General features: G+C 42.6%; 1 protein-coding gene across 20 annotated transcripts in view; it reads right to left on the bottom strand.

Moving 5' to 3' along the window:
* Positions 1 to 4,563: 4,563 nt before the first annotated feature.
* SOX6 (SRY-box transcription factor 6) overlaps positions 4,564 to 17,681 on the bottom strand; it is a 558,867-nt gene continuing 545,749 nt past the window's right edge. For all 20 annotated transcript variants that reach the window (XM_079789455.1, XM_079789470.1, XM_079789454.1 and 17 more), the window contains one exon: positions 4,564 to 9,822. In XM_079789455.1, coding sequence (XP_079645581.1) covers positions 9,519 to 9,822 — 304 coding nt within the window. In that variant the 3' untranslated portion in view covers positions 4,564 to 9,518. The remainder of the gene's footprint in view (positions 9,823 to 17,681) is intronic.

Raw genomic sequence — 17,681 nt, 5'->3', positions numbered from 1 at the left:
GCTGAATTGATGAAGACTGCTGGATGACCCATCCACATGGGGTGTTAGGAGCCCCAGTGCCAGGGTAACATGTACCTCAGACACCTTTCCTGACCAACTCCCTTTACTGGGTATCTAACTCTGTCTTTTACTACCAGAGTCAGGAAAGGAGCCCCAGAATCTACCCATTTCCTTATTATCTACTCAATGGCCACCCAAGTTGGCGCCACAATAGAAACAATTGCCAGGTGGCCAATAGACAGAGGACGCTGTAGAATAAGCTCTGAAGAGAGTTGTCCTCTTGGCCTGATGTCTCTTGGGCCCTCAATCAGGGCCAGGCCTTGGGCCTAGCCAGAAAAGGGGACAGGGTCCCCAGATGCCTGGTGATAGCTGGGGCCTAGATCCAGGGCTGCACCATTGATGAGCAATCTCCACATGCAATGGAGTCACTGGCTTTAGCACTGGAAAGCACAAGTGTGCATTCTGGCACTGCCCTTTAATCGGTGTGATCTTGGGTGGGTCAACTGCCTCTGCCCTCACAATTCAAATGACTAACCCTTCATCTCTCCATGCCATGGCATGTGGTTCACGAAGAGGTGATGGTGGTTGTTGGAGTTGCCTGTATGCTACTCAGTGTGGCTCCCCTGGTCTTCATGTCTCCAGTAGAACAGATGCTGCTCAACTGTGGACCACACTGTGAGTCGGGCTCTAGAGCACGATGAAAGGAAAGAATCATTCTTGCCTGGACCATGGTTTCTTTTGTCAGAAAAGAAGAGATTACTGAGTGAACAGCTTGTGGGGCAACTGCCTGCCCTCTCCCAGCAGGAGGACCAACTTAGTTGCCTCCCCTTTCATGATGAGTACCCAGGGGTTGGACCCACCATTAACCTTTGTCCTGGGGTCCAAGATGACCCAGAATGAAGGGATATCAAGGGAAGACTAGGGCAAACTCATAAAAGCTTCCTCTTTCTGGGCTGTCCTTTCCCCACTGCAGCCGGGATGCCTCAGAGGCAAATCAGAGCAGTGGCTCCAGGCTCAGGAATGTGGACATCCTAGTGTGAGCTCTCCTGAAAGCCTGGGTGACTTTATGGCCTCGTGCCTGATCGGGAAAAGCCATCACACTGACTTAAAACGGCTTCCCCCAAATGAACAGAGATGCTTCAACTAATAATGTTCTCCTAATGAAACAACTAGTACCAAGGTGCCCCTACAGACTCCCTGGTCCCCACCATCTAGGACCCTGACACTCACAGGCTATACCACACACGGAGGCCAAGGGGCCACATTCACTCCAGAAACAAGTGTTGAGCACTTACTATATGCCAAGCACTGTGCTGGGAGCTGTGGGGGGAGGGGAGGAAGGGGCATGGCACAGTCCTTGGTTTCAGTAGCTCATCCTCTAAGAGACAGACACAGAAACAGATCATTACCATGCAGCAAACGTGATCAGGGAGGTCCCTTCCAGGCGCCGCGGGGTCCCTGAGGGAGAGCCTGAAACCCTGGGGAGCCAGGGAAGATGTCACAGACCAGGTGGTGTCTGGGATGGGGTTTGGAGGCGTGGGGATCTCCCAAACAGAGAAAGGGACAGGTTGACTTGGAGCAAAAGGAGAAGAAAGAGCCGCAGGGTTGCGGACAGGCCCAGAGGTGTGAGAGAAACACCAAGAAGTGGAGGGCGTGGAGGGCCCAGGGAGCTGGAGGCCGGTGGGTCTGCTGCTACGCGGGGCTGTGAGGGCAGGAAGCCCGGACTCTTGTCTCGACATCTGTGGACAGCCAGATGTTTAGGAGAGGAACAGAGGACAGAGGACAGAGCAGATCTGTGCTTTAGAAAGAACAACAAAGGCAGCGATGAGAATAAACTGGAAATGAGAAAACCGAGATGGCTGGGAGCCCAGCTTGGAGGAAGGTTGGGACTTGTGATCAAGCAAGCCCCTGGCTTTCCTGGGCCAGTGACGGTGATGGTTGCCCAGCTCAGCCTCTCGACCAGAGGCAGCTTCCTTCCTGCGCTGCGTGTGCAGGATGCTGCCGGACGATTCATGTGTGCGATTTCATGGGATTCCCCCAAAACCCTGAGAGGTAGGGATCATGACCCCATGCTACAGAGGAGTTACCTGGGAAGGTCACACAGCCGGCAAATGGCAGGCCAGGTTGCTGTGGCTGCACAGACACACCCTCTACTTACCTGGGCTTTCAAACGCCCACGGGGCGCAGGGAGGACCATGGGATGCTAGGTTTCCATGACTTATGCCAGCTTGTATCAAACTTACAATGGCTGCTGAAGTTCCACCAATCCTTGGCTTTTCTCTAATGAGGCATTTTTCATAGGAAATACCGAAAAGATTGGCTGTGTCTTCCCCTCTCTCCCTCCTGAGCATTTTGTTTCACTCCCAGGTGCTGGTCGCTAACCTCTGGGATCTGTGGCGCTGGCTGGGCTGGGCTGGGCTGGGCTGGGCTGGGCTGGGCAGGGCTGCAAGCTCCCTTCAGCCCACTCCCCACCTCCATCCCTCAGACTCTTAAAAGCTGGTATCACTTTCGCTCCAGGAACAACTCCTGGCTGGACAACAAGATGGGAGCTCTCCTTCCCTGAGGCAGAAGCAACTGTGAAGTCAGCCAGCATGTCAGTCCTTCCACTCCCAGCCACAGTGGAGGGGAAGGTTCCAGAAGTGTGGCAATTTCCACGCGTGGCTGCTAGGCTTGTAGAAGTTGGTGTCAGATGAGATTCATTCGTACCCCGGGATTCTCGGAGCTTTGATAAACGTTCCCTCTCCTGGAGGAGTCAGGCAAATAGGAAGTGATTCTTTCTCATCTTCTCTTGACAAAAATCCACTTTGGCTCCTGTTCCTACCACCTAAATCCACAAGCATTTCCTGCTGCAGCAGCGCGTGCTCACAAGGAAGAGAGTAGGCAAGGCTTCCCAGGCTGGGGGTCGTGGGGGCGGGGGGGGGTGAAGGCTTCCGAGAGACCGACCTCCCAGCCAGACAGCAGTGCGAGTGGGGGGCAGGGGCTCTGCTGGCTCCAGCAGCGAGCGATGGAGCCTATGGCCTACCGGGCTCCAGGGCGGAACAGTCTGCAGGGCATAGACAAGGCCATACACAGAGGTCATAAAACAAAATTTATCTTTAATTTGTAAGTGTCAACAGCAGTACAAAAGATGGAGTGATGACGACTAGATTAAGGGTAGAGAGGACAGTCTTGAGGTAAATGAGCATAAATAGGCAGTTCGTATAGACACTCCCCTGAGGGGCCTGGGCCCCATCATGGCATGTACATTATCACCCAAAGATGGCATGGTTAACATATCAGGAAAGCACCTTGTGCAAAAAGGGGGGGAAAAAAGTAGCTAAGGTGCCAACATACACCAGGATAGAGAAAGACAGCGTGTCTTTCGATTTTGTCTTTTCCCTTAATTATGAGGCAGGGGGTGGGGTGAGAGACTTTGAAAAATACCACTGAAAGATCATTCCATGTTGAGTTTTGTCTCACATCAATACTGCACAACAAAATCCAATAAGTTTGTGTATGCAACAAAGCTAAGAACAATGATTCATTCCTTTAAATTTGAAGAGATTCTATTCCCCCTTCCCCCCCATTTCTTTCATCCTTAGCAAACTTTTTTTTCTTCCCATTATCAAGAGGAGAGTGTGAGAAAGATGTGATGGCAACCCTTAAGGTCATTTAAAAACTTTACACTGGACTGTACAAGATTTTTTTTTGATAAACTATTTACATTTTCAGACTTTCAAACATATTCAAAGCAGCAATAGACACTAGTTTTTATGGTTTTTGTTTTTTCTAATTGCCCAAATAGTTACCAGCCATGGGCCAAGTCGGTACCTGCGTTATACATAGAATTTCTACAAAGAAAATCTGCAGTTAAGAATTGCTCAAGGGTGTGGTAAGTGCCCTTCGCGTCTCCAGGGCCACACCCGCAGTGTTGCTACAGGAACCAAAGCACAGTACCTTGACAACAGAGTTGCAGTTGTCCCAACAGCCCCTACACACACTTTACACTTTGAAACAGCAGCCAGCATGTCAGTCCAGCATGTCAGTGAATTGTGCTGATTAAATTAACATAAAATACAATCTCACAATATACATCACAAACAAATTACAATGTCGGGAAATAAAAGAGTTACAGTCAGATAAGTTATGTCGTAACAGCTCATAAGCTTGCCTACGGTAATAAAAATTTTACATGGCAAATACAACAATGCATGAACAGAAACGCTAAGCATTCTAATCTGCTGCAAGCTGGAGAAGGTTACAATCAAGACTGCACTTTCCAAAAAGCAAAAAACACATATGACAAAGGAAGACGAACGGAGAATGCACACAAGCAGACCTGCAATGTGCAGCATACAACACAGTTAAATATTTGCACATTCCCCATACTCCAAGAGCACCAGCGCTGAGGCCTCACTTTATGCTTGTGGTTCTTCAGGAATAAGAAACTACGGAGCAAGATATGTCACTGAGTCGTCAAGCTTTCCTATTGCCACGGACACCAATTAGAAGAGGACCTGCACTGTTACCCGTCTGCCCCTCCGCCTCCCTGCCCCCCCCACAACCTCTAGCCCCACCCCGAAGAAGGTTACCAGCATTTCTAATACTTGTTCATGAGCTTTGGGAAAGCGATCTGTCCCCAAAGGACAAGATGGGATGGGGATGAAAAGGAAATGTGTTTGCATATCAATATTTTCAATGATATCAGCAGAGGGTTATGCTCAATAGGATAGGGCACCGGAAACAGAACATGATCAGCATAAATAACAGATAGAAGTTGTTTATTAAGGAAGAAAACACGCCGGTGGGGGAGGGGCCAGATGACTGAAGGAAACGATGCAAGTGTTTTTGTAAAAGGACAAATGAGGTCATACAATATGATACTTTGAGACGTGAGCTGAAGTGCCAACTCAGTCCTTAGACGAACGTGTACAGAATCAGGCAAGGCTACAAGCAACCACTTTGTCATTTTCTCATCAGAAAGGAAGACCCAGAAATAATTCCAATACATTCGTTTAGCTGCACTGTTTGCAGTTGTTGGCACTTGGTTACAGGGCTTCTCGTATGATTTAAAACTACTAAGTGATTCTTTTTCCCTTTCCCTAATGAGTCGGCAGAGGTCCCCTCTTTGCAACATCAGTAAATGGAGATAAGCAGCCTGGGCTGTGGTGTTTAAGTGACCAGGCTCCCTTCCTACTGCGGGCAGATGGACTTCCTCGAAACAGTCCCTGCTTTCAGCTAGTGCCTGCGCTCCTGGCTGGGGAGGGGTGCTCCGAAGAAGAAGAAGAAGCGGCAGGGCTTCTTAAGGGAAAGAAAGAAGCCTTTAATTTCAGCCCTAGGGTGATCACACCCTTTTCAAACACCCAGGCTCCGTGGGGCCAATGTTCAGGGGAGGCCAGACTTTGACAAGCTCAATAGCACTGAGCCCACACCTGAATTTAGAACTTGGCCTTCCAGTCGGTGTCAGGACCCTGGCAGACAGAACCAGGCCTGAGGACAAGGCTGGGGAGTATCAGATACCAAATGAAGCAAACTGATGCGCTCCTAAAAGGTTGAGCTGGGTACATGTGAAAACAACAAAGCTCTCATACCTTCTGGGAAAGATACTACATCACATCTGCCAGTGAAATAGAGAAATTGCCTGCCTGCCGCTCCTGTCCACAGATTAACTTGTTCTCTTTCCCTCTTCTTTCTTTCTTTCTTTCTTTCTTTCTTTCTTTCTTTCTTTCTTTCTTTCTTTCTTTCTTTCTTTCTTTCGTCTCTTTCCTTCCTTTCTATTTCTTATGGTCCATTTTTAGGCTAGGATTGTCTGCCAGTGTCCCTATGCTAAGTGACATGGAAACCCTAATCCTGTAAATTCTTTACTAAAATGGAGATAACTTTTATCTCTGATTTGAAGACACTCTGAAATAAAAAGCACTGAAAAAAGTTTATTAATAATATTTCCTTTAATTGGCATGGTGGGACTTTAGTTCATGACCAATCTCAGGGGCAGATTTTTGCTTTTATAATAACATTCACGCTTCTTGCTATTAAATGGTCACAGAGTTTACCTTACTCAATTGATGTGGATTCACAAAGCAAACAGGCTCTCTCCCAGCTGTCCTGGACATTTGGTATGTTCCATTCATTGACTTTCTATGAGAAAAAAAGCCGAAGTCTGAGTCTGCGGACAGTGGGTTCTAACTGCACGAGGCCCGAGTGAGGGGGTGTCTTGCCCCAGCGCCAGTGGGACGCTGTGCTCTCACCGTGGCTGGTAACCCACTACCCCCCACGCGGTGCAGTGACTCCTCAACTTCTAGTCTGGACCAACACATACAGATAGAGAACAAAAAGGAAATACATAACTTATATCTCACTAAGTATTCATGAACCAAAAATAAATTCTATTTCTATGTTATATTTACACAATTAGAAAACAAATCTAAAATGAGATGGTAAAGTCATAAAAAACTTTGTTTAAGCCCCACTGCAAAGAAAATGAAGTGATCCCTATGATTGTCATTCTTAATTTCTAAGGATTTTTAGAGCCAAACTTGGCTAATAAATAGGATAAACTGCTTATGCGCAGAATTTAGATTCAAATACAGCATCACTGTTTGACCCAAGGCAAGGGTGTTTACAATCAGATCATTCCTGAATAGCCTTTCATTTTCGAGAGTGCGGCTCGAAGTAACTGAACCCCAGTGCTGGGGCAGAGCTGGAGCTAAAACAAAGTGTTCATACACACATGTATTTTGCATAAATAAATGAAATAACAAGACATAAAAATGACTCAAATCCGGCAACTGTGAGGCAAGCCCACACGAGTCGAAACAGATGACTTTTGTTCATGTAGTTTTCGTACAACAGTTTCACATTAGTCAGAAGTGATAAAAAATACCATTTATATCCAGTGCTTATAACACTTACGAAACAACATCTGTGAGTGTGTGTGTTTTTTTGTTGTTTTTGTTTTGTTTTGTTTTGTTTTGTTTTGTTTTACTACAAGTGAAATCAAGTTTCAGTCCTAAAGAACAGTCCTTTGTTCTCCACCAGCCCAGAATATTATTTTGGCATGGTCATAAAACAAACAAAATTAACCTACTATTCTAAATGTTTGCCTCTGTGCAAAATTAATTACATACATTACAATGCTAGCCATCCAGCACTCTACCTATGCAACAAAATAAAAAAGGAGTGGAGAGGGCAAAGCAAAGCCAAGGAGGGTGAGAAAAAAACATGAGGATGAATGAGGAGGAGAGGTATACGTTCAAAAGAAATCAGTAAGACAATAATAAATACTCATTTTTTAAAAGAAAAATGACCTCCTCCTCATTTGAAATAAATGTACAAAAACCAAGTTCCAATCCCCAACCAATATTAAGAACAAAACATTCCTATCAGTACCTTAATCAGCTTATAGAGAGCACTCCCAGCTAACGATGTAGCCAGTAGATTGTGGCTAGAGCTAGTTATTGCTATTAGGTATGGCCTTGAGCACTCTTTAAATAAATAGGAAGGTACACTATTTTCTTCCAAGTGACAAAAATGGCTCAAGAAATCTGATGGGGCCGTTCCTATGTTCTAGTGATCAGATTCTGGGTTGTCCTATGAGGTGAACTGTCCCATTCGCAGACATTCTCCAACTGAACCACTCTGGTGATGGCTCCCCTCCCCCATAGGCGATCAGGCCAAGATCCCTGTGAGGAGGAGATGGGGAATCCAACCTCACTGCCTCCCAGCCCATCAGCACATCTCCAAAAAAGTCCTTGTGTGACAAGTGCAGTTAATCTTGTTCACACGGAGGCCGCAGACAGAGGACACATGAGCCCGAGGAACTCCTCTGCTGCCCCAGGAGTGATCTGTTCCCCGAGTTAACAGTGGGGACATCCTGCAGAGAATGTATTTCCCCTCCTTCTCCTTCCCTAAGGTTTTCTTTCACCCTCTGGATGTATCATGACTCTCTGCCTCTGTCTTATCGTAGAGGCTGTCATGTGGCTTCTTGCATCCTGGGGATTTTGCAAAGAACTCCCTAAACGGGTCAGATGGGACAAGGCAACTCCGTGTAAAGGTGCCAGCCCGTGACAGCGTCACTGTGGCCTCCTCCATGGCCCCCAGCCTTGGGCTATAGGTTTGGCTGCGGGACTTTCCTGCTGGGAGTCACCACCGTTGACCCTTGCTGCTGACCCTTGCTGCTGAATGACCTTCAGGGCAAATGCCACGGAGGCAGATTCTACCACTTGCTGCTGAGCTGACTTAGGGGGAAATTCTGGCAAGAGACTCGAGGTCACAGCAAACCTCAAGGGCCTAGCTGTTGAAGTGTAAGACTCTGCACCTATATCCAAATACACAGCCCTGCAGCATGAGACACACTCATGTTTAAAAACAACACGAAGGTATTTAATAGTACCTTGTTTCAGAAATGCTTCCAGATGCTCTGGGGACAAAATCACTATGTACATCTTTTGTATCTAGCAGGAGAAGGAGGTGAAAAGGGCTGAAAAGTTCTTTGGGGAAGGAAGGTGAAAAACAAGAATTATTAAATTAATGCCACCAACAATTTTTTAAAAAATAAATAGTAAGTGGACCCTTGACATTCTGGAATGAATAAATTATTTAAGAGAAAATGTGTTAAGACTGAATGTCAGGGTTAAAGGCAAAGGGATGATGGATGTAGTGAGAGGTGGTCTCTGGCAGAGGAGACCACCGTGTCGGTATCTGGTGTGGTGATCGCTCTGGTGTGCACACGTCATACACGTCACACACTGATGGCACGTCAAGAGGCAAACACGATTGGGTACATGCACTGTGGCAACCTTGTTCATTCCTTACAATATCTTGTCTCCAGATTCCTGAGTACTTTACCATTTTTCTGGAAAAAAAAATGTCTGGTTTGCTATTTTATTTTAAGATGCCAAAGATTGTCTAAGACTTTGCAGTGTCTCCTTTAAGACTTTTCAAAATATTAAGATCCAAAAGTGATGAGAAAGTTTGGCACATTCAAAGTTTAACTCTACACATGGACACATGGAATTCCGAGGCCTTTTGAATATGCTCTACATGCAGCTGCACACGCCGTGGACTTGTTCTGTTTCACAAAATGAAATCCTCAGTTATTTTCTAAAGTAATTCAGAATAAAAACACATTCACAACCTGTAGGCCGGCACAGCATACCTGAGTGAGAATGTTTAACCCCATCTAAAACAGTAACTTAAACCTTTATCAACATCCAAAAGAAAAAAAAAAGTAAGACAAAAATATAAGACTTGTAAGACAGCTATGGGTTGAGATAAGTTTTCAAGTCCTGGTGTCTCATATTTAATATGTCTTCACCTAAATTTAAAAAAACAACAACAACAATAACAATAACGACAAAAAACTCAAGTTCATGAAAAATCAGGGAAAACTTAATCTGTCTCACACTTTACAAAATAATTAAGACCATTCTGCTGATGTAATTGTGGAGCCACAAATGCATGCGGGCTCTTTAAGAACTTTTTGTTGGGGAAGGGGAGATGAAATGTCAGAGTATTTTAATTCAGCAAACAAATACTCCTCAGTTGGCACTGACAGCTTCTGGGGGTTCATTTTCGCTGCTATAGTCTGATTTGGGATCATCTTCATAGTCGTCATACATTTCCATTTCATCCTCTCCATTAATCATTTCATTTCCAGCTAGGCTTCCGCCATCTGTCTTCATGCCATAAGTGCTCTGGATGACCGGGAGGCTGGGCTCTGGGCTGGCAGAGGTGCTAGAGCAGTCAGATGTCATCTGAGGTGATGGTGTGGTCGTTGCCATAGTAATAGCACCAGGATACACAACACCTGTTCCTGTGGTGATTGGAATCTGAGGCTGTTGCCTGTATAGATTCAAAAAAGTAAAATAAAACAGGGGGAAATATCTATATGCTCTTCTGTGTGGCCTTGAGAGTCATCCCCCATGTGTGCCAAAAGAGGGCCCTGTTTGACATTTCAAGCAAATGACAAAATGTGACTAAGGTGTTCCCTGGAGGAGTCCTGCAAATCTCCCTGATGCTATGGTTGGGGGTTAAGCAATACAATGGAGCAATTTATTGATGGTTTTGCTATGTAAAATCAGGGTACTTATAACATCACAAATTTGGCAAAGCTTGGGTAACAGTTGGAACAGTTCCATAAAGTTATATGTGAGGTTGCTGTTTAAGATTCTCCCAGAACATTAAAAAAAGTATACTGGTGACATGAGACATATTATAATGACATTGTTAAGTGGGGTTGAGAACTGTACAGAGGAAAGATCAAGATAAGAAAGGATCTGGTGGGTCCCAAAGAGTCAGATTTAACAAAGCATAGATTAAGTATCCATGCAAATGTCTATTTACTTCTGTGGCAGAACTCGTAGGGAAACTCCTTCAAGGAGCTTCTATTTTCCTAATTAAGGAAGGATCTTGGATGTCATTATTCCAGGGGCCCTGGGCTGGAGGTGGGGTTGGAGGAGTCAGAAGGGAAGAGCAGTGAGAGTTCTGCCACTTAACAGAATGACACACATTGACGGCCTCATCTTAGATCCCAGCAGGGGCCAAGGCCTGGTCAAAACAAGTCATTCCATTATGATGTTCTTCTAGTTCAAATAAACTACCAGACCTGTTAGGAAGCTCAGTCTCTCCCTCTGCAGGGAGACATGGCTCTCTGTCTCAATTGCCCTTGAGTCACTATAACAGGTTAAAAGGATTAACCTTGTTCAGAGGCTACGGCTGAAACAACATTCTCATGGATGCAACAGTTTTTGCAATCTTAATGCACAGTGATTATAATCGAAATTTATTTCAAAATGTTATTGTAACTATACTTTCTGAGCCTCAGTTTCCATATATTTATAAAAGCTTGGGTCAAGGGAGTTGTGGAAGGTCCTTTCACCTTCTAATACTGATGGCTTCAGGTCAGTCCATCTCTTGAATAGTTCTTATTGACCCTCCACATTATCATTGAAGCTTTCTGTCCACCTCAGTCTCAAAGGAAAGTACCCTGAATCAATGAATTAGCTTGATTCCCAGCTATTCTTCGACATGTCCAGAGGAGCATAATTTTCTCAAAAAGGCCTGCATCCCTTCCATCCTGGCAGAGGAGGAATGATGAAAATGGCCTAGAATCACTCTGTGAGATATCTGACGATGTTATCTTTAACAAACTCTTTCATTCCCTAGAAGGCATCATAATGATCCCTCACCATGGACTAACATAATATATATAATATCTGTTCTCATCTATTACCTCATTCAATTGCCATGGCAGCCCATGAGGTACTATTATGCTCACTTTTCAGATGGAGAAAACAAGGCCTACCAGCAGAGTCCTATGAACTGAGGTTGCCTGACTTGGATTCATCACTCTTTTCTTTATAGATATACAAGGCACCATGCTTCTGTATCATAAAAATTCCCAATTCCTATCGATCCTGTTGTTATCCCGCTGACACTAAGCACCTGTTATTGATCTACTCTCTGTGATGCTCATGGTGATTTTTAAAATGCCTGAAGGAGAAGATGGTAGAGAAATCTAAATCTAAGTTTAGAAACATCTCATAAAATACTGATTTCCCCCTTAAAGAACCACATTCTAAAAACAGTACACTTTGCTTCTTAAGTTTTGGGCAAATTAACACAAATTTACTGTTAGGCTAACCTGCCCAAGGCAGTGAATGCCTCATTAAACATTTTACTGAATTTGGATAATTGCAATACAAATAATTTTTCCTTAATCATATAATGAGTATAGAGAAAAACCTTTTGCTGCAACAGTAAACCCATTTTACAGAATTCCCAATCTGGTGGGCTAATCTGTAAACACACTACATACCATACATGAGCTAGCGGATCGCACGCTTTGTTTTCACAAAGGACATTTTCTTTTCGCCAAGACTAGGTGGTCATTTTCTGCCATGTTTTTAACTCAAAATACAAAATTTTAGCTCTGCTAAATAAAACGTGAATTGAGCTCCTATGATATGCTGGGGACCATGCTTAAATGCTTTCACGTTACCTCCTTTAATCTTCACAATTAGGCCTCACAATAAGCCCTCTTTCACAGATGAAGTAACCAGTTAAGTTTCAGAGAGTTTAAGTTGCTTGTTCAAGGCCACACAAATCCCACAGCCAGGAGGCGAACGCTTCCTATGTCACGAATGCTCTCCTGGATATCAAGCGTGGGGCAGGAAAGGCAAGCTCACACTACCAGAAAAATACTCAGCAATTTGAATCAGAATCAAATTCTTTTAAGTGGGTTGCACACATTTAACAGTATTAGGACATTAAGTTGGTAATGGGTCACTAAAAACACATCAACAGACAAATAAAACACCCGTACAGCTTATTTTCTGGAGCAAGATGCATATGATATTCAAAAGCTTGGGTGGTTGAGTGATACTAGACGATGTCACCCACTGACCTATCTACTTCCTGCCTGGCCATTGCCCCTCATTCCTTTCAGATGTTAGGTCTTGGCTCACTGTGGCCCTCTCCCCAATGTTACTCCTGCCTAATTCTTGATGACTTACTCTCCACACAGATGATCATTCTGACACATTGCTGTCTCAGTTTCTTGAACTTCTCTATACTCTGAGGGTCTGGCCCCCTCCCTGTATCAGTTGCTTACTCTCATGTCACACAGCAGACTTTGTCATTTACAACTACAACCTCCCCTTGACCTCAATTTCAAACATCCCACTCTCTGACCACCTCATCTTTCCAGTTTCTTCCTCTACTCCCAAGTGTAACAATTCTCCCACTCCACAAGGATTTACAATTTCTTGATCCTTCAATCAACGCTCATTGTCCCTCCCTCCCACTGTGTCCTTAACATACTTATTACTATTTGATATTTATTTATTCTTCACCCAATATAAATGCTGCAATTAGTCTCTCTCTCACAGATACTTTCTACATTCTTACCTGGCAAAATTTTCACTCTCAGCCAACTCTGTGACTACGCCACTCAGCGCAACTTGGCTAGGAAAGCACACTGCCATGCTTACTAGTCTCTAAGTTCATGAGCATGAACTTGACCTCTGGTGCCGTTCAGCCATCATCTTGCACTCTTTCTTCTACCCTGCTAGATAATGATTTCATACCTTCTCAACTTCTCCTCCCCATCCCTACTCTCAGTTGATTTAGCTTACCATTTCATGGGAAAATTAGAAGTAATCAGAAGGAACTTTTCACAAGCTCCCATCATCACATTATCCGCTACCTCTGTCTATGCCCCTAATTCTCTGCATGCCTTCATGTATTTGGAATCAATTCATAATCCAATGTGCTTGTTGCACTGAATCTATCTGCTCTTGCTCTAGGGACCTCTTTCCAGCAGCTGTCTCTCCCATCTGCATTATCAATTTTCCACCTTCCCTGGATCGTTCCTATTAGTATGTAAACATGCCATAATCTCCCCTGCTTTAAAACAAACAAACAAACAAAAAGCCCAAACACTGTTTTTTGACTGACATCCCCTTTCAGCTACTACTCTGTTTCCCTAGTCCCCTTTTAAGCATAACTCTTTAAAAGACTTTGTATATTCACTCTCTCCATTTCTTCTACTTAATTCTCTCTTCAAGCCACTTTTATCACTCCAATACTCCACTGAGACAGAGCTTGAAAAGGTCACACTGCCAATGATCACACTGTTAAATTCAAAAGTCACCTTACTTGACTTATGCCACGAGCAGCATATGATACAGTGAATCACTTTTCTATTTGCTGAAATACTTTATTCACTTGTCTTCCAAGACTACCCTCCCAGTCTTCTTCTTATCTTATTAGCTGCTCCGTCTAATCTTTGATGCATCCTCCTCATCTTGCTGACATCTAAGCACTGAAGTACTCAAGGACTCAATCCTTAAACCTCTTCTCTTCTCTGTCTAAATTCACTTTCTTGGTGATCTTGTGCAATTCTGTAGCTTTAAATATTATGTGTGCTGACAACTCTCAAATTTATATGTATAGTAAGCACAATATTCCTAAATGCCAGTGTTTTATATCTAAAACCTATTATTATTGTTGGGTATCAAAATGCAATCTCAACCTTATAGGTATAAAACTAAATTCCTGATCATTCTCCCAAATACCTGATTTCATGGCCTTTCTGATCTTTGTTAATGATTACTTCAGCTTTCTGTTTGCTCAGGCCAATTCTTGGTCATCATATTTATCTCAAACATATATGCAACTCATCAGCAAATCCTATCGGTCCACTCTCAGTCATATATCCAGAATCTCTCTACTTCTTGCCACCTTCACCCCTACAAACCTGGTCCAAGCCACCATCAACTCTAATCTGGTTTGTTGTAAAAGCCTGGCCATATCAGGCCATGTCTCTTCAGACACTAAATGCAGTATATAGAGTGATCTTTTTAAAGCCTGAGTCAGATCATAGTACTCTTCTGAATATAAATCTTCACAGTGGCCAAAAAAGTCCTTTCACAATTTGGGCCCCTATTACATCTATTCTTCTTCTCACCTATTCATTAAGCTCCTATCACTCTGGCCTCATTATTCCCTAAACAAGCCAATCACAGCCTTTCCTTGAGACCTTCGCATCTGCCGCTGTCTCTGTCCAGTTTTCTCTCAGATATCTACACAGCTTACTCCCTCACCTCCTCAGGTCTTTGTTTAAGTTTTATCTTCTCAGTGAGGTTTGCTGTAGCCACTCTGTCTAACATTGCACTCTACCGTTTGAAACACCCTATCCCTTTTCCTACTTTACCTTGTTCTAAGTACGTATTACTATCTGTTATTTATTTATTCACTTGTTGATTGATTGACTTCTCCCACTAGAATGAAAGCTTCATGAGGATGGCCATTTTCACTGATGATACCTGGAACCTAGAAGGTGCTCAATAAAAATCTTCTGAATACATGGAATGAATTAATGAATGGATGAATGAATGAAAGAGCTAGTGAATGAGAGGGGACACAAATGAAAAAAACTGGCTAACCTAATTTAGAAAAGATAACATGTAATGAGACTAGATATATGGAAGAGAAGGTGGTGATCTGAAGAGATGTGAATATAACCATCTTTAGGTGCTTGAATGATTGTGTTTCTAACTAAGGAAAAGTTTTGTTCTAGAAGAGAACAAAGAAAAGGAATAGAACTAACCTACAAAGTAGCCAAAAGGCAGATTAAGACTCAGGTAAAAGAAAAGAACTTTCTAGCATTAGGAGATATTCCACAGACACTAGTTCCCTTGGGAAGCGGTGAGCTCTCTGGTCCCAAAGAGTTTGAGCGTAACTCAGAGTGGATTCCCACAATGGCTGGCTGCTTGAACTATATGACTTCTGAGACCCCTTCCAAGTTCCCACTGATTCTATGGTTGCAAAATCATAAACTATCTGTCACAATGGGCTTTCTATCTCATTGTTGTTATAAAAAGAGACTAAAAAATTATGTGAACATAGCTATTTATAGCTGAAGATGCCTAGCTTTCAAGGGTTTCCAAAATATTGCTCCACCCTATCTATCGTATTTGTATTAACTTACCTTACTGCCAGAGAAATTCCTAGCTTCCTTCTTTATTATTGAACATTTCCATATCTACCCCCTCCCACGTGTTCATATTCTCCTTCACATTAAATATAAATCTTTATCCCTACTTTCTACCAGGCTGACCCTACCCAAATCTCACGCCCTCTTCCTCAAGGATGACCTACAGTTGGTCCTAATGTATAGAAATCTCTCCTCCTCTGAGCTGTACTTGCTATTTCTATAAAAATTTGTATTTCATTATGCATTATGTGTAGCACTATGCAATATATATTTTGTGTGTGCGTATAACAACTGCTATTTGCTCATCTATTCATGTATGTGTCTGGCTTATCTGTCTATAGCATTCTCCGAAAGCTCACAGAATTAATGCCTCATGTATTATATCAATTTAGTACAGTGCTTGGCACAGAGCTAGTTTCAAATAGGCCCTTACCAATTGACTGACTAATCAATTAGCAAAATGGAAAATCCAGCCAGTATGCTCAAGCTTTGTCTATTGGAAATTACTTTCCTAAAAAGCATTTTTCCTTCCTTTACAGATCAATTGCAAAGTCAAAATTCAAACACTGCAGATTTCACAAACAGGAATAGCTGGTAAGTATTGGGCTTTACAAATAATGAATGTGCACATCAAAACCAAAGTTGCAGATGTTTGTAAAAGTATACACATGCAGCTCATGCAACTTATATGAGCAGAGATGGCTAAAAACCCTCATATCCCAGCCTAGGTAATGAGTATAAGCTGACCCTGAGAGAGTCCAGGCTGACCCTGATAAAATCCAGCATAGTTGCATGGTTTCCAAATCACCGGAATATTTCTAGAGTATAGTCTAGCTTTGCCAATTGCAAAGTAACTACATATTTATTTTGGCAAAGCTCTCTTGTTTGCTGTACCTTCGGACCTTTACAGCATCTATAAATGAAGGCAACCAAGTCTGTTTCATTAGGGGATAAACCCGCACATTATACATCTCTATAGTTGATAGTGCAGAAAGGAAGGGAAATAAAAGCAATCTTTCTACCTTACTTATTCTAATCCAGCTTTCTTTACAGAAGGCCAATACTGAAAATAAGTATGGCTTGTCTATGCTAATCAATTGTATTTATAAGTCTCTTATAGGTTTGATTAGACCTTTTTAGAATTAAGATCAAAAGGGTAAATGTTCAAATTGCATATAGCATAAGGCAGAAGACTGCAGTTCTTTATAATATAAAATATATACCTGGCACATAGCATTATTTTTCTAGAATAATTATGTTTACTCTAATTTGGGGCTTACTATCTGACAGAGACTGTTCTAAGCACTTCAGATGTTCAGTCTTCAGAAGGGTCCCATGTTGTAGGTAAAATTGTCATCTCCATTCTATATATGGTAAACTGAGATACAGAGAGTTTAAGTAAGTTTGGCAAGTGGAGATTTCAGAGGTATAAGGATCACTCTGCATTAGTTCCTGGAGCCAGGAAAAAGCCCATCTAGTATTTGAGCTGGAATAGTCTGGCTCCAGAATTGATGTTCTTAACCACTATACATACAACCTCTAAACAATTTGTAGGCTCTAATTGTGAGGTATGTGTAATGGTGAAAAGGACATATGTTTCACATTCACATATGCCTGGTTTAAATATTAACTCTGCAATTTACTAGCTGTGTGGCCTTGAACAAATTATTGAACATCTCTGAATATGGTGTTTTCCAACCCCATTGTGAGGATTTATAAATCTGTTGTATTTGCAATGGTCTGAATAATCCCTGAGCATAGTATATCACATGTGATAAGTAGTCAATAATTTACCAATATTATTATTCAAAATAGCCCCAAATTGAATATCTTATAATATCTACATAATCCTCTATTAGTTCATGGTAAATTATTGCATTCTTTTCAAATGGAGGTACATTTGGTCATAGTTCTCTGGGAAAAGGCAAAATTGTAGCTATATGTACCCTAATGAATATCATTTCAACATTATCACTACTCTTATCAGAATTATTACAAAATTCTGATACTTAACCTGTCAACCAAGGGCATTAAATCCAAGAGCTAACTTTACTCCATTTCATATTATTAATAAATTCATTTCATAACAGCTAAGTGAAAAAACAATCTAACTCCCTGACCTTCTAGTTGTATCATCAGTAAAATGCATGACCACGTTGAACAAAATTTTATTGGATTGAAAGTTATGCATGTTTTTTCTAAA

Source organism: Cnephaeus nilssonii (genome assembly GCF_951640355.1).
Source record: "Cnephaeus nilssonii genome assembly, chromosome: 13".
Taxonomy (NCBI): domain Eukaryota; kingdom Metazoa; phylum Chordata; class Mammalia; order Chiroptera; family Vespertilionidae; genus Cnephaeus; species Cnephaeus nilssonii.
The sequence above is the reverse complement of the archived record's forward strand: the minus strand, read 5'-3'. Positions and strand labels throughout refer to the sequence as shown.